At 36.8% G+C, this 24415-nt stretch overlaps 1 protein-coding gene across 1 annotated transcript; it reads right to left on the bottom strand.

Annotated features, from left to right (window-relative positions):
- Positions 1-2686: 2686 nt before the first annotated feature.
- On the bottom strand, positions 2687-24109 carry ZC3H15 (zinc finger CCCH-type containing 15). Its single transcript, XM_040475594.1, has 10 exons — positions 23889-24109; positions 15816-15917; positions 11360-11471; positions 10130-10282; positions 9604-9695; positions 8277-8459; positions 6293-6439; positions 6027-6128; positions 5214-5337; positions 2687-3504 (listed from the first exon to the last, which is right to left on the bottom strand). The coding sequence occupies exons 1-10, from the start codon at positions 23961-23963 to the stop codon at positions 3314-3316; spliced, it is 1281 nt and encodes a 426-aa protein (XP_040331528.1). The 5' UTR covers positions 23964-24109; the 3' UTR covers positions 2687-3313.
- Positions 24110-24415: the final 306 nt, after the last annotated feature.

The following is a 24415-nucleotide window of genomic DNA, read 5'->3' as shown; positions in this document are numbered from 1 at the left end:
AAAAAGAGTGAGGACTGATGAAATCTCCTAGGTTAAGGAGAAAATGAGAAGTTGTTACATTTGGGAAAAGAATCTCATTTTATAGACTATAAGGAAATAAGTGCAAAGCCATAGTTCCCCTTCTGAGGAAGGCTTAACATTGTTAAGTTCTGAATGTTTAAACCACAAATCTTTTATTTATTTATTTATTTATTTATTTATTTATTTATTTATTTATGAGAGAGAAAGAGAGACACAGAGAGCATGAGTTGGGGAGGGGAGGTAGACAGAGGATCCAAAGTGGGCTCCACGCTGACAGCAGAGAACCCAAAGTGAGCCTGAATCGTGAACCGTGAGATCATGACCTGAGCCAAAGTCAGAAGCTCAACTGACTGAGCCACCCAGGAGTCCCATAAACCACAAACTTTAAAAATGAAGCTACGCTATATAACTGAAATTAGATTACAGAGATGTACTGTTAATCATGGGATATACATAAAAGAACGATTTGTAAGAAAAAACTACTTAAAGTTATGTGCAAATGGGTTTGAAAAGAGGAGCCATTTTCACATTTACTGTACCAATATAAGGTAACTGTACTGTGAACAATACAAAACTCTTATCTACTGGCCTCTGAAATGTTATTTTAGAAGCAGATTTAATTTTGTACTTTTTCTCATATTAAAATACTTTTGCATTCTCTGAACATTTTTGATTGTATTTATAATGGAAGAAACCTAAGGGCAAGATAGATGAAGACCACCTTAGATTTAAGGAACTGTAGATATCAAAAATTGCCTCCACTGTAGCATCATCTCTTTGACTCACTTATTAAAGAAAATGTGGGTTTTCAAAATCATGTTTGCTGTAAAACAGTATTTATTTATTTAATGTTTATTTATTTATTTTGAGAGAAAGTGTGTGTGTGCATGTGCATGCACGATCGGGGGTGGGGCAGAGAGCGAGAGAGGGAATCCTAAGCAGGCTCTGAGCTGTCAGAGCAAAGTCTGATGCAGCGCTTGATCTTGCTGAACTGTGAGATCATGAGATCATGACCTGAGCCAAAACCAAGAGTCCGTACACTTAGACTGAGCCACCCAGGTGCCCCAAGCTAGTAATACTTTATACCATATACATTAAACATACACAAAAACGCCTTACAGTCTAAAGTAAATGGACTAAAGGTAGGGTCTAAGGTAAAAATAATTATTCAGAAAAGTTTTAGATGGCTTCAAAAAAAAAAAAAAAAAGATTGCTTGGGTTATAGCTTTAGAAAGATTTAAGCTCTTTGGATTATTTTAAAAATGTTTCATTATTAAAATAGTAATTACTAACATTTAAAACTTTTGTATAAAGAATGAAACAAATCTTTCATAGATTAAAACTCAAGCACTTTTTTTTTTTTTAATTTTTTTTTTTTCAACGTTTATTTATTTTTGGGACAGAGAGAGACAGAGCATGAACGGGCGAGGGGCAGAGAGAGAGGGAGACACAGAATTGGAAACAGGCTCCAGGCTCTGAGCCATCAGCCCAGAGCCCGACGCGGGGCTCGAACTCACGGACCGTGAGATCGTGACCTGGCTGAAGTCGGACGCTTACCCGACTGCGCCACCCAGGCGCCCCTCAAGCAGTCTTTTTATATGCAGAGTATTTCAGTATACTTTCATTGCATATGGGAAATAAACTTGGCTCATGTTCTACATCTGAAAAGTATCAGTACTAGTACTGAATTGATAGAAAGTCTATTTCATTATCAACTTTGATATCATTTGACAAGATTTATAATAATCTTTTCTTAGGTTTTACAATTAAGAATCACTTTAACTGCTATAGGCAGATGAAGAAACTAAGATTCAGATTTAAAAATCATATAATTTATCTGAGGCAAAAATGAGATTAGGGCTCAGGTCACCTGACATGTTAATACTATGTTATCTTGATTGCTTTAAAATCCATTTATACTTGCAGATAACAAAAGAAGCACTGTACTAATATTTGAAAATAAAGTGACAGAAAGGTGTTAACTAGTACAAATCTGTCATTTGCAAATTATGTCCATTTAAAATGTATCACCCTTGGGGCGCCTGGGTGGTTCAACTTCAGCTCAGGTCATGATCTCATGGTTTGTGGGTGTGAGCCCTGCATAGGGCTCTGTGCTGACAGCTCAGAGCCTGGAACCTGCTTCAGATTCTGTGTCTCCCTGTCTCTCTGCTCCTCCCCCCACTCACACTCTGTCTCTCAAAAATAAACATCAAAAAAAATTATTTTAAATGTATCACCCTAATTTTTCATGGGAACTCAATGACAAAGACCCTCAGCTCAGTTTTTTGGTGGATTTGTTTACATGCTTTCATAGTAATCAAACTTCAGTATATACTACTATAATATCAGCCATCTCCACAATGATGCTAAGCAGTTTTTAGCTCAACTGTAGGGTGATATTTAATTAGGCTGGTATCTATCAATTCAGGAAATTAGACTTGCCTGTAGCATTACCTACAGTCTCTTCTTAAGGCCAAATTCATAACAGTTTACTAAACTCATAGTAGTACTGTCAGTATTCTACACAGTTCCATATCCAGTTAAGAGAATCCTTAAATGTCTGTTCCTTCTGTGGTAACTATAAGATATAATATTTAATTAAAATCCTTAAGCTACAGGTTTTAAAAAAATATTCATACAAAAAATTAAAAAAAAAAGGACCATATTTGGATTTTAATGTATGATGGTCTTTATTTACAACTTTATTGGCAAAAAAGAAGAGGGAAACATTTAAAACAGTTTAACACAGGGCATTGCAGCTGATTCTGTCAGGTTAAAGAAGTTTCCTTTTATATGTCCATCTAATTGTCCCAAGATATACAATACTGAATCTGCATATGCAGTTTCCTTTATGAAATACAGTGCTCATATTTTAAAGGCAGTCTTTAAAACATATAAATACAAAGAAAATGAAATCACTCATTAAAAACTGCATTAAATGAAAGGTATTTTAAATTTAAATTTATGTTGTTCTTATAATACATGCCCAATGAAAATCAAAAGCTGGAAAAGCAGTTACACTTCCTACTTGAATGGACAGTTACAACAATCATTTTCTGCAATGACCATTATATTTTCAATTTATCATGAACTACTCTGAACTTACTATGAGATGTAGCCAAAGTCAGGAGACAAGACGTAGGGAGAATATTCCTTTTTGGGAGGAGAGTAAGCCCTCCAGAATCAGCATGGGAAATAAACATCCTGTTGAAGAATTCTAGGTGGAAAAAAATTACTGTAGTCAATTTCAACTCATGCCGAGCTGGCTTAATTTTTTCAGACTTGTTTGGTGTCATTCTTCTAAATCAAGTGTGTTTAATTCTTCTTCTAGTTCATCCAAATCTTCCCCAGTAAAAAGATTTTCATCAACAGGAACAGCATCAATGGCTCCATTTTCCTGTCCCTCCCCTTCGTTGTCCTCTTCCAAATCACTTCTTTCACCATTTTCAGCCCTACCTCCGGAAGCTTCACTTAATTTGTTTTCTAAAAATAAATATTGAAATCAATAAGGCCCAGAAACAAAAAACACTATTCCATTAGCAATTGATAGTCACAGACTTGATACTACATTTCTTTTCCTTTTCTCATGAAAGCCTTCCCTAAGATTATTCCACCAAGAACTGATCTTTCTTTTTCTAAGCTTATTTGTGACAATTACCTAGACCTAGTGTAAGGTATGTCTTGTACTATAGACATTTAACTGCTTAACAGTCTATACATTTGAGAACAAGATTTACCTTATACAATTTTGTTTCCTACCTGACCTAGCAATTAGGTTTTAAACGGTCAACTTCCACATATTTTATTTGAATAAATAATTATGGAATCAAAAAGTGTTTTAAGCAGCTACTTAGCTTTTGGTTGGGGTAACAGTAGTTAAATCACATTAGTTGTAACGGTGCAAATACATGTGAATCCAAGAACATTTCATCCTGTCATCAAGCTGTGAAAAAAGAACCTAGACTAGGGCTATGCAGCTACTTTTCCTTACAGGCTCGAAAAGACTGAGAAAACAAAAATGCAGTCTTTTTGTGTTCGTGACACCAGTACTTACACAAAGATAATTTTTAATAGCCTAATGTAGATTTTAGCTATTTCAAACATCTCTGATCACAAAAATCTTAGGGATTATAGCCTTGGAAGTTCTTACAATCATACCTACTGTCACCAAAGTCCTACTTGTAAAAGGAGCAAATTGGTCTCCATACTGGCATTAAGACAATATTGTCTTACAGCACTTGGATCTCAGGAAGGCAAGCCAGTTTTTCAAGTTATAACTTGTATTCCTTTATTGTAAAAATAAGTTTTAGTTTTGCTCTCTCAACCTTTGCCTTGATTAGTATTCTTCCTACCTTTTTCTCTCATACTAACCATGCTGAACTTTCACTTCTCTTCAAACTCTTCAGTCATGGCACTATTGCATATGTGCTTATTTTTCTCCTCATTCCTCTTATCATCGCAGTCCTGATGAAAACTGGTACCCTGTTCCTACAACTTCTTCCCTAACAGCAACTGAAGAATTATTTCCAGTTCTCATCCTACTTGATTTTTCTGAAACTTCTTTCTTAATTTTCCTCTGTCCTTCTCAGTGTCTTTCCTAAGCTTTCCCTCTTTTGACTACTCCAGAACACTGAGGTCTGCAGTGTGTTCTAGAATGTTCTTGTATCATGAGATCCCAAACTGATTACCTACATATCCAAACTCATTTCTGTCCCCTTCTAGTTTCAGTTAATGGCTTCAATATCCACCGTCACCCATTTCTACAGCTTCCACTGTTCACTATTTCTTTTTTTTTTTATTTTTTTATTTTTATTTTTTTTTTTAATTTTTTTTTTCAACGTTTATTTATTTTTGGGACAGAGAGAGACAGAGCATGAACGGGCGAGGGGCAGAGAGAGAGGGAGACACAGAATCGGAAACAGGCTCCAGGCTCTGAGCCATCAGCCCAGAGCCCGACGCGGGGCTCAAACTCACGGACCGCGAGATCATGACCTGGCTGAAGTCGGACGCTCAACCGACTGCGCCACCCAGGCGCCCCTGTTCACTATTTCTATATACAGTCAAACCACACATTTATGTTGCCAGTCTGGTCCCTGCAGGCATCCAAGTTTGCCAGTGTGGTCTAAACTACCCCCTTCCCTCTTTAGACAGAATCCTAGTTCTTCAAATTACACACAAATTAGCATACTTACCATCCTTTTCTGAAGTATATGTGCTGAATCTTTCAAGACTGGCTACAGTAATACCTGTCTCATCTACATCTCTTGGGATATACAGGCTTAAATCTATGTCATTTACACTCACTGAATCATCAACCTTAAAAACACAGAAAAGAAAGTTGTTACTTAGGAGGACAGTTTTCATAAATTACTTGCCTTTTACCTCTGACATTTATCTTAGTGAAACAAAATTTTTGCTAATGCCAAGTGAAAACAAATGATTGACAACTGTCAAAATTCATTCCTTTTTCTAAACTTGAGAAAAAGAAAAGCAATGCCATATTTCAAGCTTCTTCCTCTGACATATAGAATATGATGTTTTTATTTTCAACTCAATGACAGAAGTCAGAATTTTATACCATACCAAGAATGAATAGTCAGCTACGTTTACCTATAACTAAATGATTCTGCTGTTGTCTCCTGCTTCCTACTCTGTACTTTCTTTTTCAGTATAAAATATTAGAAAACAAACAAATCTTTTTTTTCTTTTAGAGGGAAAATAAAACACATACTTTTTACAGCTAATACATACAGGTACTTAACTATACCAGTCACTGTTCTAATTTATTAAGAATTATAATTTTATTAATCCATTTAATTCTCACAAGTACCTTGCATGTCTCTATTATAGAAGAGTGTGGAGACCTATAGTATAGGTAATTTCTCAGGTTAGAGTCAGGATCTGAACCAATGTCCCAGTGTTGCTACTCTTAACCCATGTTACTCTGTTACCTTCTATCGGCTCTCTCCATCAACATGAGCAGAAGTGCCAAAGCTTCCTCTTACCTCATCACCACCTGTTCCCTGGGTGTAACGGGTATCATCTGCTTCCTCATCATCATCATCAACCAGTTCAGGACGAAATTCAAACACTTCACGACCACTAATCTATTCAGGTACACAAACATATTAACTCAGGGCAAATTTCAAACATTTCTTGGTTACTGATTTCAGACATACACATGATTAAGTTACAATAAATTTTGCATGGCACAGAAATTATAAAATGAAAGAAAGAATAAAGAATCTATTCGGGTGAGTTTGGGACATACCACTAATGCTTTCCCTGCTTTGAAGTCTGCTTTTCTTCTTTCCATATCTTGCTCAAGTTTATCAATCTTTTCTTGTCTTTTTCTTTTCTTCCATGCAAGAAAAGATTCTAGAGTGATTTTGGTAACATTTGGACCTAGGGCAGAACGCTGCAAAGAGAAAAGAGTTGTTTTTTTTCCCCCCACCAAATCACCTTTAAAAGTATTTAAGAGTTTTCTCTTAATGCAAGTAAGTCTTTACCTGTGACTGTTAAGACATCAAATTTAGAATAAATTGATTCATTTTCATTTTATGTAGCAATGAGCAAAACGAGTGTCCAGAGAGACATTTTTTTAATGTTTATTTTGAGAAACATTAATGTTTATTTTTTTTAATGTTTATTTTGAGAAAGCACAAACGTGCGTGCGGGCGAGGGAGGAACAAAGAGAGGAAGACAGAATCTCAACGAGGCTCCATGCTGTAAACACAGAATCTGATGCAGGGCTCGATCTCACAAACTCTAAGATCATGACCTAAGGTGAAATCAAGAGCTGGATGCTCAGCCGACTGAGCCACCCAGGTGCCCCAGAAAAACCAACATTTCTAAATGCAGTAAAATATATTATCCTGAGCTGGATTTCTTTTCAAAATTGAAAGTGAGGAAAACTTGTCAGGAGAAATTGTTTTAATGTAAATTAACTGATGAAAACAAAAAATATGAAAAACACTATGACAATACCCAGATTTCATTTGTGCTCCTCAAGAGATGAGGAAAAAAACTAAGCGAAAACATCATCTCGTCAGAGCCAATAATCAAGTAATAAATGTATGGAAAAATAATACTTGCTGACCATCTGCCAGGTATTTGGTACTGAATGCTTTATACACATATGCTACCACATTGATCCCCACAAATAAGCGAACAGAAAGAGATTGGAAATTTACCAAAGGTTAACAGCTAATATGTTGTAGAACTAGGATACAAACATTCTCAAATATACCTGACTCTGAAGTCTGTATTTTCTATTATAGCATATTGTCTCCGTTGAGACACTAAACAATATGACCATTTAAGAACAAATATATATAAGCCCAACCTTAGACATTTATACAACATATTTAGGTTATCCAAAAGAAGGGAAAACTGGATATAATTTGAAATATCCAACCCTAAATCTAGAATTTCCAATAATCTCAACATTTTCCTGTCACTCCCAAAAGCCATATCTAACTCAGTACCCGTGTCTACTATTTCATGGAGTAAACCTCTTTTGTGCTGAGCCAGAAATGAATAGCGGAAGATTCTCTTCAATGAGACATATTCCCCTCTATCAACAGTGAGTGCTTTGAGTCCAGGAATGATGAAAAAACATGAACTGAAAAACTGTAGAAGTTGTCTCCTTTAACACATTTGATTAGTAAAATAGCTAAAGAATAAGACATCAGGAAAAACATCTAAAACTTCAAGTTCAGGGGCACCTGGGTGGCGCAGTCGGTTAAGCATCCGACTTCAGCCAGGTCACGATCTTGCAGTCCGGGAGTTCGAGCCCCGCGTCAGGCTCTGGGCTGATGGCTCAGACCCTGGAGCCTGTTTCCGATTCTGTGTCTCCCTCTCTCTCTGCCCCTCCCTCGTTCATGCTCTGTCTCTCTCTGTCCCAAAAATAAATAAAAACGTTAAAAAAAAAAAAAAAAAAAACTTCAAGTTCAATCTGAATATTATTTTAATGAATATACTAGTATATCAATCTTACAGAAAGAATTTCTTTGATAAGCCAATAGCATTAGAAGTTATTTTATAATCCCAAAATTAATGTCATGATGGGCTAACGATTATGGCTAGGTTTACATTTTAGATATACAAAAAAAACTAAATAAAAAGTAAGGCAACTTTGGGAAAAGGTCATTTTTTTTCCCCTTTCATAACATGCTAATGCCCCCAAGTGGTAAATATTATAATTTCCCAATAAATACTGCTTTAGTTTCATAGCATGAGAAAATTCTAGTTACCTCTCTTTCAATTAGATCTTCTAATGAAATTTCATCTTCTTTCTCTTCTTTTTTTTTATCTTTTTTCAATACAAATCCAGGAGGAAGTGCATGACGATACATGCAAATATCACCACCTCCAGGGCATACCCAAAACCAGCCATATTTGTTGTTTTCAATAGCTTCAAGGAAATGCTTGCACACCTATAGAGACAATAATATTCACCAGTAGTGGCTCAGCGTAGTCCATTTCCAAGGTAAATGCTGAAGTTTATGGAACAAGTACATTCTTATTCACATCCTTATGTTACTCACTTATGTACAGAGCACACTTTGTGCAGAAATGTACATATAATCTTAAAATTCTTAATACAATGGCAAACTCCCTTTAGAGAGGATCTACATAAAATTTTCAACACTGTTCCAAATTCTGTATTATACAAAAGGACATGTCTCAGTTTAGCCTTTGTAAATATACACCCAGTCTGATTTTTAAAGAAGTGAAAAAATATAAATGGTTATAAAAAACTAAAACCAATGATTTTGTTTTGGCCTGATCCTTCTTAAAAACTAATTACGTGCAGTAATGATACATTATTTGAATTATTTGAAATTATAGGCAATTTCTCACAACCATGAAGAGAGAAAGGAAGCAAGGTACAAAAGGAACAACAAAGGATACAACTGTATTGAAGCCTCATGTAAAAAACTCCAGAAATAAGAAAAACTGACTAACAAACAATACTCTTTTCCCGAAAAAATACAACAGATATAAGTTAAACTAGTATTCAGAAATTTTCTAGCACGCCACAGTTTTTCACCATAACCTCCCTACAGATAAATAGGTGGACATGAATGGAAGGTCTGAGAAACAGGCACCGATTTTTAAAAGTACATTTCCTGGAATACTAGAGCCATTACCTACCCAAAGCTCATTTTGCAATTCATAATGTCACAATATTTTCAACCTTCTTGATTTAAAGTCTACCTACCACTAAAACAGAGTGTTTATCAATTCTCCTTCCATTCATTTTGCACAAAAAAATAAGGAAAGAATTCTTATCTGAATATGTAATTGTATTCATCCATATTTGATAGAAAGTAAAATCACCTTAAAAAATGGTATTTGAAGACTTTAGTCACATGGTTTTCAAAGGCTCCTTTTGAATTAAGAATCTAATTTTATATAACTTACACTTGGAAATTCCAAAAACAAAGCTTGATGCACTTTATCAAAAGATCCAATAATTTAAAAAATAATCCAGTAGAAAATGGCAGCAAATACCTTGCCATATAATTCTCCCTAATGATAAATATCACAGCAACTCAATTCAAGAAAAGGACATACTATTTGAGTTTTTGGTTTTTTCTTTTCCGCCTCACCGTGCTTCTTGTTCACTACTTCTTCCAGTTTTTTCTCATCCCAATTATCCATAGTATCTAAATAAAAAGAGATATGAAAACTAAATCCTATAATTTTATCTACTGATTCCAAAACATATTGCATATCTCCTTAAACAGGAAAACTGTATCATAAGACTTATGACCTAACACATTTTCTTTAAATTATGCCATAGGTAGGAATAAACAGTGTTATGAAATTATTCACCAAAATCCTACGTAGTTTAGACAAGTAAGAAGGTGGTACTGGAAGAGAGGGTGAGAAAAATTCAAAATTCATTTAATCAAGACATAATGCTATAAATTCAGGCTTTATGGAAAACAATTTTATCTATCTATCTATCTATCTATCTATCTATCTATCTATCTATCTATACAAACACAGCCCTCATAAAGACCAAAATATTCTTCAAGTACTAAATATCTTGGTAACAACCAAAAGACAGTTTTAAGAAAAGGACTTAAAAAAATACCTTTTTCAAGTTCTTCATCTCTTGCATCAATGTAAACACTTCGCTTCTCACACTTTCTCTCCAGAGTCAAGTCATGAGAGAACTTACATTTATCTCCTTTAGTACACTGTCCTTGCTTAAAAAATGCACACACCACAGACTTGGGATCTGCACCTATGTCAAATGGCACACGATATTTGTATTACAATCTGCCAGATCACAAAGTGTAGCTTCTATCTGAGATATAATTACTGTTGGTGAACTGGTTATTTTTCTATTCACTGATGTGAGAGGAAAATACCACTTACAAGTGACTGTTAAGACATTTCTTTAAAGTCCCTTCTACAGCATTTCATATTTGTACTTGTTTCTTTTATTCTTACCGTTCTTACTCTTATTTCCAGGGGTGGGAAACCAAACAAACCCCTACACATTCCACAGTCATTGTCTAGTTGGAGTCAATGAAGCAGAGGCAAAAGAGAAATATACATGGAGGTATACTGCCAAGAGTTTAGAACTTACAATTTATAGAACCATAGGTTTGCCTTGGCCACCACCAAAGAATGGATATTATAGATCAATTAGTGGACTGTCTAATCCTTAATTTTGCCTTAAGTGGGGGGCTAGTAGCTGGAATTATAGTTGTACAATCACATAGCTGAGCAGATAAACAAAGGACTCATAAAAAAGTCACTGATACAGATTTTGACAAAGGAAGGATCATTTCCATAGCAGACACATCAGCTTATAATCTGAAGAAAATAGACATTAAAACAAATTGACTTTTTTTTTTTTAATTGAAGTATAGTTGATAACACAATGTTACATTAGTTTCAGGAGTACAACCCAGTGATTTGACAAGTCTGTATGCTATGCTCACCACAAGTATAGCTGCCATCTGTCACCATGCAACACTATTACAATACCACTGACTACACTCCCTATGTTGTACCTGTTATCTCCACGACTTATTCATTCCATAAATGGAAGCCTGTACCTCCCACTCCCCTTCACCCTTTTGCCCATCGCCCCCCAGTCCCTTTCCCTCTAGCAACCATCAGTTTGTTCTCTGTAATTTATGGGTCTGTTTCTGCTATTTTTTTTTTTTTGTCTGTGTATTCATAAAATAAATTAAGAGTTTTTAACCATGAATATTTGATTTGATATTATTGATATTGATATTTGATATTATTTGATAAAAATAATTTTTAACTTTAAAATTTTAAATTTTAAAAATAATTTAAAGTTTACCTTTACTTATTTTTTGAGCAGCAACTACAGGTTTGAACAGCTCATTTAGTTCTTGCAATTCTTTCTTCTTGTCATCTTTCTTCAACTTCTTTTCAGCTTCACTTTGTGCTACCTATAATATTCCCAGGTATAATATGTAATTTGATTTCATATAATAAAATTGTTTTCACTATACAATAGTACATTATAACAAAACATTCACACATGTACACATACATAGTCCTTACCTCTTAGTATCAGTGTTACAATGGCTTTTCGTATATATTAAATAGTGTGGTTAAACTTTTAAACGAAACTGTGAGATTTTGTATCAGTTGACTTTTAAAAAAATTTATAAATGGTACCATGCCAAGTAAAAAGCATATTCAAAAGCTTACAGCAATAAGCATTTATTAAGCATTTGCTACATGCCCAGCTTTTTTAGTAAATGGTTCTCACCTGGGATTTTCTTATGACAACCACCCACTCCCCAGAAACATGTGGGTACGTTTTGAAGATCAGAAATGCCAACATTAGGAAATGTGCAGTCCCACGCAATAAAGAACTGTACCACCCAAAATACCTACAGTACCCTTATGGGAAAACACTGAGCTAGGTCAATGTGGGAGATTAAACAAAACAAATATGACATATGACACAGTCCCAGGCACACGATTTACATACCTAATATGATTAGAGGATTCATCCAAATATTTATATGTCAGGTCCTATGTTAGATGACAGGGAATACAAAGATGAAAAGATAAAGATGCTTATTTAAAGAAGCTCAGAATTTAGTGGGAAGACAGACATGTCAACAACTATAATATAATATGTGGTTCTCTGGGAACAAGGAATGCCTACCTCCATGTCTATAAAAATCAGACTGAGCTAATACTTTATGGATGAATTCTTCTGATGAGCAAGGAAAGGAATGCAGAGAGAGCCAGCCAATGCAAAGATACAGGGACCAGAAGGAACAGGGTATGAGAAACATCAATGAAAAGTTTGGACTGTATCAGCAGGTGACAGGGAAAATTCAAAGGCTTAAAGTAAGTCAATGACATAATCAGACTGTGTTTTATAAAGATCACAATGGCAACTGTGTGAAAAGTGGACTAGAAGGAGCCAAAGAATGGCAAGGAAAATTAGGAGGCTAATGCAACTGCTGTAGGCAAGAAAACACAAGAGCTTAACATAGACATTAGTAGCAAGGATGCAGAAAAGAGGAGAGAAGTGAGAGAGAGAGCTCTTAAAGAGGCAGAACTGACACTACTAAGTGACTGACTAGATATAAAATGCAACCGAGAGGGTGGAGTCTAGAATTATTACATTTATGGTTAGTGCTGTTAAACGAGACAGGGAATACAAGAGGAACAGGTTTCAGGGTAGAAATTAGAGATGAGCTCAGTTTTAGACATACTGAGTACGAGATGCTTACAGAGCATCTGGATAGAGCTAATACTCAGAAGGCAAGTGGACATGGATCTTGGTATCTGGAGAGAGGGTCTGCTTTAAAATAAAAATTTTAGAAACAGCTTATAGATAATTAAAACTTTAGGGTATATGAGATAGGACAGCATGAAGAAGTGACAAGGAAAAAAAAGTGACAAGAGCACAGTTCCCTGAAGAATACCAATATTAAATGAGGCAACAGAACCTTAAAAAGCCTACAAAAGGGTCCAAGAAACATCAAAGAAATAGATAGAAATCCAGCACAAAGAAATATTCATGGAGAAAGAAGAAATTTTAGGAAGGGAATGACTAAATGCTAGGTTAAAGACATCCCAAATCCTGACTTTGATGATGTGATGGGATGTGTTTAAACAGAAAAATTGTAAACCATTTTTTTAAAAAGAAAAAATTTAAGTCATTTTATCTTAATGAAAATATCTTTTGCTCACTAGGCACATGTCTAACATTTACGGGGCCTAGAGCAAGAGTACAACGGAGGCTTCATAAACCATTTTTGTAAGTTAGAATATTTGTAAGTTAGAAATCAAGCTAATGCTAAACAAAGTATGGTTTATACCTCTGTTTAAGAAATATACCTTGTGACCTGGAAGGACAGGTTCAAATTTAAAATGCTCAGGTTCCATGGAGTTCTACACTGGAGCATGGCAGTAAAGCAGCAGTCAACGCCTTCCTCCTCCTCCTCTTCCCACCCTGAATTTCATCCCATCATGTGAGTGCATGAAGGTGGAAGGTATGGGGTAGGATATGGTGTGGATTCAGGCTCTGTCCACACTCCTAGCACACACCCTTCTTTTGTCATACATGTGTCACTGAAGTGAACACACACCCTACCTTTGACTACTTCAGGCATATGTGCTACTTGGCAGCACAGGATACTCTAAGATAAACATGGGTAACATGACCTCTGCAGGCCCTGAACTATTGTGGAGAGAGATGGTACAAATTCCCTTGACCTCACTGACTCCTTGCCTGTGGGAGAGCTATGTCTGGAGGCAAAAGAGTAGGGTCATCCTCTGCAACACAAGGCCTACAGTAGGGTGCCTATTGCCTGGCTCTAACAGCAGGACTGCTGCTCATTTCACAGATAAAAGCCCAGGTACCCAAGAAATTATCAAAAAATATAATCCTGAATGTACTACGAATCCCAATTACCACCACCACGAATGTTATGACTTTCTCAGGTCTATGAAATATAAAATTACCAGTCAATATACTTCCCACAAGTGAAAATATGGAGAGCAGAATAGGATTGAAAAAAGGGATAAGGGAAGAAAAGTGAATTATTTCCACACACCTGTATTACACCAGAAGATTTATGTTATGTTCTCATTTAACCACCATAGGAACCTTACAAGGGTAAGTGCCCTTCCACTGTACACATTAAGACCAGTGTTGCTAAATAACTTGAGATCATATAACAAAGAAGATAGGGGAATTCATACCCAAATTGATCTGACTCCAAGATCTCAGCATGAGTTTTCATTAAACCAGGCTACTAAATTAGCACCATGGAAGATTAATAGTTTTTGGCTGTGTCTCTATGTTGGAGGCATTAATTTAAAGAGATAATCTGAGTGACAGAAATTTGTTTCAGACTGGGATCACAAATATATATTCTGATATCACAGATGAAAAGTATTTCCAAAAGTTAAGAAAAAGGACAGAGTGGTGAAAAAAGTACATTTTAAAAGTAAAGATGCAGGTCTGTAAAATCTTAAATTCAAGAAAGTGAAAGATTTAAATAACTTGAAGAAAAGGGACTAAATTTTTTTGAATGCACTGCCAATAGATAAAATTATTTCAAAATCATATGAAGAATAAATGCCTAAGTTGGCCAAGAAAAATATAAAAGGAGTAACATCTGTGGGAAAGAACTCCCTTTATTATCTAATAGAATATGTTAGTAGGCCACAAGAATCAAAATCAATGTGACACTAGTTTATGGACATATAATAAATAGAACATAAAAGAGAATCCAGAAATGGATCCTAACATATTTGAGACTTTACTATATGTCAATAGTAGTATCTCAATTCAGTGGTAAATGATGCTGGTATGAGTGGCTATTCATTTGAAAGAAAATTAACTTTGTGACATAAAAATTTATGACAAATTATAGACTGTAAGAAAACATACATGATCTAGTAGTGCAGATTATTTAAAAAATCTAGACATATCTAACAATACAAAAAGTAAAAATTGTTGTATAGCAGATATAATAGAAACATCACAAATTATCTGTAATGCAGACATAAAGTGTCTCTCATAAATGACAAGAAAAAGACATCCAGAAAAGTAAAGGATATGAATAGACAAGTCAGAAAAGTACAAACCCAGACAGTCAACAACCATATGAAAAGATACTCAAACAAAACAAAAACATACCAAACCAAACCAAAAGATACTCAAACTCCTAGTAGTGAGGGAAACAAAGTAAAAATGAGATCTCATTTTACACTTACCAGATTGGAAAACCTTAAAAAGAACTTTAGTATCTATAACTCATGTACTGAAAATGAAAATGTGAAGTATTACAATCTCTACAGAAAGGGACATAATTTATTAAATTAGAAATCCATTTCCTTTGGAAGAAAAAATGAAATCCATTTCCCTTGATCTAGAAATGTGTCATAGATAATTTACGCCACAGAAAAAAAAGCACAAATGCCTATAAGAACACATGTACAAGGATACTTCTTGCAGAATTGTTCTTAGTGTCAAAACGCTGGAAACAAAGAGATCATTTATAAATAGTTGAAACAGATGGATATAGTACATCCACATCCTAGAACAGTACGCAGCCATTAGAATAAATTAGAGCTAGATCAAAATGGCTTGGAGGAATATCTAAGAGGTATTGCTGAGTAACAAAGGGAAGGTGCAGAAAAGTTTTAGAGGAGGATTACATTTTGAAATACAATTACCATGCCAAATACTTTTATCTGTAACAGATGCCTTATTACATTCATATGAAGAAAATGCAGAAATTTAAGTTATTTACCTGACGTGGATTTTGTTGACCAAACTTAACTTGGTGAGTGACAGCCTTGATAAATTTCTGTTGCTTTGCTCCTTTCTTATTCTTTAGACCAAAAGTTTTATCCTGAATGAAAAAGAGTACAGAAATAACTTAGCAATTTATATTATTTTTTATCTGTTTTTTTTTCAGTCATATCTAAAAGTCATTCTTTCATTTAATTATTGGTAAGAAAACTATTCCTTCTTATGCTATATAGACATGCAAAACGCTAAAACATCAAGTCAAGGCAACATATGACCCAGGATTCTTTACAATTTAATACATACTTATCATTACTAAACCTGTTACTCTATGATGCTTTTTCCAAAGTCTGTTTCTGAATATAAATTCTGGATGTGCAGAATTCTGATACATGACAAGATGACCTACAGTCAAGTAAGTTTAGGAAAATGCTTGGTTAACAGTATTTTTAATTCTTAAGCGTACAATATCTTAGAGTCTTTACCAGAAGGGATATAGTTAGGAGCAATTCCACATCTTATTTTACCTCAGAATACATTCTTCTCAGAGTATCCTACAGGATTATGTAGTGCTGAACACATTTTGGGAAATACTGCATAAGATACATTAAGTTCTGCACTGTTTTGTTCTGTTTTGGTAAGTTATCTTTTCAAAACAACTTTTTTAAAGTTTATTTTTAGTAATCTCTACACCCAATGTGGGGCTCAAACTAACAACCCCACAATCAAGAGTTGCATGCTGAGCCAGCCAGGAGACCTTCAAAACAGTTAAATTTATAGAACTCAAATTACTGAAACGTACACATTCCTAGCTGTTGTTAATATGGAAATACTAAAATTGAGGTATACCTAACTAAAAGCGATACCTTATTTAAATTTGGAATATTAATATAGTAATTTGTGAAAGCTATTAATATGATAGCAGCTATCACATATGGAATGCTTATTATGTGCAAGGCACTAATGATCTTTGGCTATCTATTCATAAGCATTTAGTACAAAAACATTCAGAAGCCACTCTACAAGTCTGAGTGTGTATTTGAGTAGGTATAAGCTAAGGAATGCCATGGAGTGTCAGAAACCACCAGAATCTTGGAAGACCCAAGAAAAGATGTTTTCCTAGAGCTTTGAGAGGGAGTATGACCCTGTTTACACCTTGATTTTAGACTTCTAGCTTCCACATCTGTGAGAAAATAAGTTTCTGTTGTTTTAAGTCACCCAGTTTGTGGCAATTTGTTACAGCAGCCCTAGGAAACTAATACAGGAGGCTTGCTGTGCGGGTTCCATCCTTAGATGAATGGGTGGCAAGGCTGTCAGGAAATCACCAAATACTGGTATCTGAAGTCTTTTTTTTTTTTTTTTAATGGCTTTTCTGTTTCTCAGAAGGATCCTCTGCCTAGGAGTGCATTAAGCCTGACTAAAGGTCTTGAGAAGAGAGCAGGTGAGAGAGAGTGTCTCTTAGCTCATTTCACTGCACAGACTCCTTTCAGTCTCATATTTTAACCACCCCCACTCCTACTCTCCCCTCCACCTCCTTTGTGCTTAGAGTTCCAGAAACAGAGGCTTCTTGATTTATTCCACCCCTGATTTCTCATTGGGAAAATTATCTGGCTTAGTCTTCGTAGATAAGAACCATCAGCTACTTCTAAGACTTGTAACCCTCAGTTTCCAGCCTCTCATCTTCTGCATTAACCAGTGACTTCCATTATTGAGTTTTTCCAGAATTCTGCAGAGCAAATCCACTTGGTTCTTAATGACACAATCCTAGGTGGCACTCAGGCCTGAATGCTCTGTTCTACTGAGCCAGTTACCCACTTATCCATACACTACCAAACTTTGTAGGTTGAGGTTGAAATAGAAGTTTAATTTGTTTTAGTGTTTATTTTTTAGAGAGAGAGAGAGAGTGAGAAAGCACATGCAAGTGGGGAAGGGGCAGAGAGAGAGAGGGAGACACAGGATCTCAAGCAGGCTCTACACTCAAGGCAGAGAGCCCGAAGCAGAACTGAACTCACAAGCCATGAGGATCGTGACCTGAGCCAAAGTTGAACACTTAAACAATTGAGCCACCCAGGTACCCCTAGATGTTTAATTTTAAAATGGAGTTTGCATCTCTTTCTCATTCTCGGTTATGGGTGGGTTTGAAAAAGGAAGAAGAGGCAAAAAGGTCTTTACTTTTGAAAGGGAACTGAGACCCTCTGAGAGGAATTTAGTCTGAAATAAATGGACTATTTTGAAGCCTTTATTTTGGTATTATTTCTGAGGAAAGGGACAAGATAATAGGAAGAAAGTATTATAGGTAAAGAATACCTATGTGGACAAGTTGGAAAAGAACAACAGTATTGATAGGATAAGCATGTGAAGACATTCCAACACAACATAACTTTGCAGAATCTCAGAATCAATAAAATAGATCAATGTTCTTAAGACTATAAGTTGAAGAGGGGTTTAGCTCTACAAAGTTCTCTTTTTATTCATTCATCACACCTATATCCATCCATATATCAAAATCTCACTTTCCCCTACTTAAATTTCTATTCTCGTGTTTTAATATCCCATATTACAAAATTCTACATGAATTTTCTATAACCTATGTATATATAAAAAAAAGATAGAAGGTGGGGAGCCTGAGTGGCTCAATTGGTTAAGTGTCCAACTTCGGCTCAGGCCATGATCTCACGGTTCTTGAGTTCAAGCCTCGCATTGGGCTCTGTGCTGACAGCTCAGAGCCTGGAGCCCGCTTCAGATTCTGTGTCTTTCTCTACCTGCTCTCCGCAGCTTGCACTCTGTCTCTTGCATTGTCACAAAAATAAAAAAAACATTAAAAAAAAAATTTTTTTTTAAAAAGAAGGTACATACAAGCTGAAATTGAGTTTTTTAATGGCTGGTTTTCCTTGTTTTTAGGTAAGAAAATTTAACATTCAATTCAGTAAGAAGAAAAGATGGTCAAGTATAACGTGACATATGAAGAGAGGTGAGGACATACATCAACTAGTGTGAAATGCCATACTTTCCTTTTACAAAAAGTGAGCTCTCATGGTGGGCAGGGAAGATGGAAAACCCTAGATAAAAAGAAATCAGTATCAAAAGTGCAACAGCATCTACATATGCCTCGCCAGAGAAAAGCATAACTGGAGTTCAAACCATGCCCCAAACGTTAACGACAGAAAATGAACAAACTATGAATAAACAAGCCCAAATATCAAGGCAGATACTGACATATAAAGATTTAGGAAAGACAAAAGTCCTCTAAGGGGACTTGACCAGCTAGAAAGAAGTACTCATGACAACAGATTCTGGTGGAGGTATATAAGCTCCAGATCCCTGAAGAAAAACAGTTTTTCAGGTTTAATTACACTGCTTTAGCACATAATTAACCAGCCTAAGAGATAATGAATGAGTTGTGTTTTTAAAGTCTCTAATTAGGTTGGAGCTCAGAAATTATTTTTTCCACGGAGACAGGGGACACATCCATTTAGCATTCACGAAACCTAAACACCTCAATATTATTTTACTGAATCCTCTTAACGATTCTATGATGTACTATTATCTCACTCCGTAAATGTGGATACTGAAGCTCAGAAATCTTCAATAATTCTTCTTAAGTCAGACCGTATAGTGTGACGATTTATGAGTTCTGGAGTCAGACTGCCAAAGTTCTAATCTCAAACAAAACTGGGCAAATTACCTTCTTTGCCACAGTTTTCTTATTTATAAAGTGGGTCTCACTCTAACCTCTTAGGATTGTTATGAAAGTTAAATTTTTTTTTTCAACATTTTTTATTTATTTTTGGGACAGAGAGAGACAGCATGAACGGGGGAGGGGCAGAGAGAGAGGGAGACACAGAATCGGAAACAGGCTCCAGGCTCGGAGCCATCAGCCCAGAGCCTGACGCGGGGCTCGAACTCACGGACCGCGAGATCGTGACCTGGCTGAAGTCGGACGCTTAACCGACTGCGCCACCCAGGCGCCCCAAAAGTTAAAAGATTCACTATAAAGAAGTCGTATAGCACACTGGTTAACAGTAAGGACTCTGAAGCCAGACCTGCAGGGTTGAAATCCTGGCTCTGCCAATGGCCAGTTTAGTAACCTTGGGCAAATTGCTTAATCTCTGTTCCTGTTTCCCCAATTATAAAAAGGGTAATAATACTTATCTTACTGAGAGAATTAAAGAAGCTGCATAAGTTTATCACTTGTAGATGGCTGTCTTCTCTCCTTTCTCCAACACATCGATAACTATGTCTGGCTCAGTAAGAGTTAACTATTAAGTGACACAGATGATATGCGAACCAAGGTATATTTGACTCCAAGCAAAGTCTTTGTTCTTCCCACTGTGAAAAACTATTTCCCAGAGAAACCTAATTAGGTTATTGTGCAGGTTGGTACAAAAAAAACTTTCTGAATACCACATTGTTGATCTGGGATATCAACAACACCTAGTGAAAATAGAATGGTTTATAATTTGGAATACTTTAAAAGGACTTTCTCCCTTTTTCTTGAATTTAGGACAAACACTAACCTGAAGATTACCCTGGATTTGGGGGTCTGGGGGATATGAGACAGGAAGACTGGAGGTTACAATCAAATCCAAATCATGGTTAAAATAAAACAAATAGTCCTCACTGGATCAATAAGGCCCCAAAAGTTAGGTTATAAGGAAGGAACAGTGTGTGTAGGTGTCTGTGTGCGTGTTTCAGAATTGGGAAACTGAATACAAAGGAGTTTAGAAAACAGGTAGTATTTCTTAAAAAAGGATGGCTCCCTGAGGATCCACAGCCTTAACATTTAGTGAACTCCAGACTTCATTTAAAACTAACCCTTTCTGGGGCATCTGGGTGGCTCAGTTGGTTAAGCATCTGACTTTGGCTCAGGTCATGACTTCAAGGTTCATGGCTTAAGAGTCCTGCATCGGGCTTTGTGCTAACAGCTCAGAGCCTGGAGCCTGCTTCAGATTCTGTGTCTCCCTCTCTCTGCTCCTCCCCTGCTCACACTCTGTGTTGTCTCTCTCTCAAAAATAAATAAACATTAAAAAAACTGAGCCTTCTTCCCTTTCCCACCTTATTATATACTCATGCTTCTTTTACAGCCAGCCTCCACTCCTTAAACAAGATATCTGAAAAAAGGAAGGGTTTGGGAAAGCAGGTCAATACTGACTAGTGCTCCAAGATAACTGTGGTCTACCTTTTGGGTCACTAGAGTAAATAGAGGCTAGCATTGTTTTATTTCATTAATTGGTCACGCTCACCCACCGCCCCCCCCCCCCCCCCCGTACTTAGTGTCTAATGTATTTTTGTTGTCCATTCATACAAGAGATATTCTGCAGCTGGTTAATCTAGCTTCAAGTAATCAACAGTTGATTTGGACTTAAGTTTTTCATTGGCAACCAATCATTCCTCTTCCTCCATCCTTCACACATCTAGATCCCATCTCTATTGGTGTCTTATTACTACTTCCTTGCTGCTACAAGTCCTTGGCTGGATATCCTTTATTGACTTGTCCCAAACACAAAGATTATTTCTCTCTTTCCATAATCAAACCCTTTATTTCTCAAAGCTGACTTCAGTTTATTAAATGTTAGCTGTAAGAAAGCAAATGCTATATGCCATTTGGGACAACTGCATGAACGTCTAACAGAACCATAACCTTTTCGATATACTCATTTCAGAAAAAAAATACCTATTAATCCAAATGAATTCATAAATTTTGGGAGGTTTAAAGAAGGAAAGAAAAAATGTAGGCAATAGGAAGAAATTATTTCAAGTGACAGAAAGTAAGCCCTGTACAGACAGTATAGGTCAGTCTGATTATTTCTGCTAACTAGTTCTTATTTATAATTCTAATAAATAATAGTAGCTGCCATTTATTGGGTATGTATCATATGTCAGGTATTTTACATGTCATCTCATTTAACCCATGAATCATATAACTCTGTAATACAGAAATTCACTCCATTTTGCTGATGAGAGGTACATCAGTTTTAGCTCCGGATAATCAATTTTTATCCTTAACCCCATGCACTAACCATCAAGACATGCTAGGGCTTTAGCAAAGTTAAAAAAAAAACAAAAAAAAAACCACAAAAGGCACCTATTATAGTATTTAACAAAAAGGAATATATTATTTCCTAACTAGGCTGGGTAACAGAATTTTCTCTATAAATCTAGTTTTACAACAAATGATAAAACTTAACACTAATTCACAGTATTGTTGTACCTCTCGAGTGGTAGTAAATATCCATGCAACACACTTCCATCTGCAAAACCTTACATCCATTAAAATAAAAAAAAATTTAAAAAAGGTGCTCATCATTTATGATAAATGAGAGTGGGGGGGGACAGGCTAAGTTCACCACTCTGTTAGGGTTTTTTTGGTCAGTTAAAGAATGAAAGAATGCAACTGTCTTAATTTTGTTTTTTTCTTTGGCTAAGTCTTCATTAATGAAACTAAGGCTTCCTCTTTACCTTAAGAATAACCTTGTACAAGATGAACAAAGCCATTATCGACATTCTTAGTTGATAAATACTATCAATGAATTTCATTCACAATTACTTAAAACAAAAATACTCCTACCAATTACAAATGAAACAAATAACTTCATAGAGTTAAAGCTCAATAATACATGAGGTACTTTGTCAGGTAACATTTAATTTCTTATCTACAAGGAAATTTCACTTTGTATCATGTTAATTCATTCTCAGTAAAGAAAACTGACAAGTAAAATGTCATCCCTAAAATATCCTTGGTTTACACAGCACTGAATGCTAGCAGATCACCATTCCCAGGGATCTACTTAAGTGCCAGTAGTCCAGATTGTTCAAAACGATAATACTAGACACAGATGTGAAGATGACAGTCAGTCTGCCTTTAAAGTTCTGGCTATGTTGCTTCCTCACAGTTCTAAATAGTACAAATTGGCAATTAGAACACAGGTTCTGCTTCAGAATTGGAACTTGGCGAAGATTACTAGAATTCTTTATAGGCAGGTTAAACCAGCAACGTTAAAAATTATGTGAAAAGAAACAAACACAAGTACTGATTAAGTTTATACTATGCAGCCCTGAGCGCTTTCATGCTATTTTTCACGGCTGTAAATACCAAATATTAAAAATAGTAAACATTTATAAATAAACTTATCATTTCAAAACACCCAACAGGCATTTTGGTCGGGCTGTAGTAAAAAGTAACGATTCCACAAAGACTGTCCATTATTCCGGTATACCACACGCAGAAAAATGGTCACGTTTTTTTCCAATTACATCCAAAGCTCAGGAAGAACTACTTAAAACTCACTGATGGTTCACTCTCTTCAGAAACTCACTAGCAGTCGTTGGAAGGCAAATACAACACATTCAAGAACGTCAACAGTATTCTCTGCCATTAAAGAGCTATATAGGTTCAGTGCGCTAAATGAATATATATAATAAATTCAGATACGACACAACACAGCCGGTGACATTGAAACGTAATCTCTTCAAGCACTGTCGACGTAATTTACAACGTATATATCAAGAGCTATGTACAAATCGGTGGGCTGCGACCTTAAAGAAACCTCCACTCTCTATGCAACTTGTACCAGTTTAGAAATGGATCGGAAAACCACGAAATGGTAATTTGTTGGCTCGAAAGAAGTAACTAGTACTCCTAAGTGTTAGGTAAAAAAAGAACACAAAGCTCGTCCTGAGCCGGCCTGCTAGAAGGAGTCTAGCCCGACCCCATTCAGCGTACTTTTTAAAAACACAAGCCTAGAAACGTCTTCAATTTTAAGGACTGGAGGACAAAATCCCTGAAGCGGGCACTGGAGTGGGGGTGCCCTCTTGAACCGGGGTCGGCGAAGGCGGGCGTGTGGGCGGAGAAGCAAAGCAAAGGCTGGGTGCGGGGGCGCCAGCAGCGTCTCTATAGCGATGAGAGGTAGCGAGCTTCATCACGGGGCTGGAGAAGGGGCAGTGGGCTACACAGAGCCAAACAGAGGGACACGTCGCCCCGGAAGACGCGAGCAGGAGTCATGGAGCCGGGGACCAGGAGGCTGCTTCCCTGAGGGCTCGCAGCATGAGTGGGGGAGGGGGGGTGGGTACTCACTTCAATAATCTTCTCCTTCTTTTTCTGCTCCGCCTTTTTGCTGCCCCCGGCCTGAGCCTGTTTCTTGGGGGGCATTGCGGAGAGAGGTGGCACCGGCCAGACTTAAGCGCAGCTGGACACCGTCAGGGGATCTGGCCCCGCGGCAGAAGGAAGAGGACACGGGCCTCCGTCGCCGCCGCACCGCACGGAAAGCGAGGCGCTCACTCACCACAGAAACGCGGCCTTTGCGACAGGTCGGTGCCGCAGAGCATGGTGGGTAGCGAGGAGCGGAGCCCGGAAGTGGAGCTGCGCGTGCGCTTGTGCCGCGGCAGACCTGGAGGGGGCAGGGAAGGGACGTGGGAAAATGACTTGGCGTCACTTGTGATGTCGCTCATCCACCTGGCTCTCTAGGTTGTGGCAGGCCTCAGGATCAGTGGGGCGAGCTGGTTGGTGCCGGCTGCGCTTGGGTCCTTCCTTCGCGTTCTTTTTCGCTGAAGATGGGAGATTCTTTTATCCTGCTTGCTCGGTTAATGGTCGCCCTTACTGTC

Source organism: Herpailurus yagouaroundi, unplaced genomic scaffold (assembly GCF_014898765.1).
Source record: "Herpailurus yagouaroundi ecotype Mexico unplaced genomic scaffold, PumYag 140, whole genome shotgun sequence".
Taxonomy (NCBI): Eukaryota; Metazoa; Chordata; class Mammalia; order Carnivora; family Felidae; genus Herpailurus; species Herpailurus yagouaroundi.
Note: the sequence above shows the minus strand (reverse complement) of the source record. Positions and strands in the feature narration are given on the sequence as shown.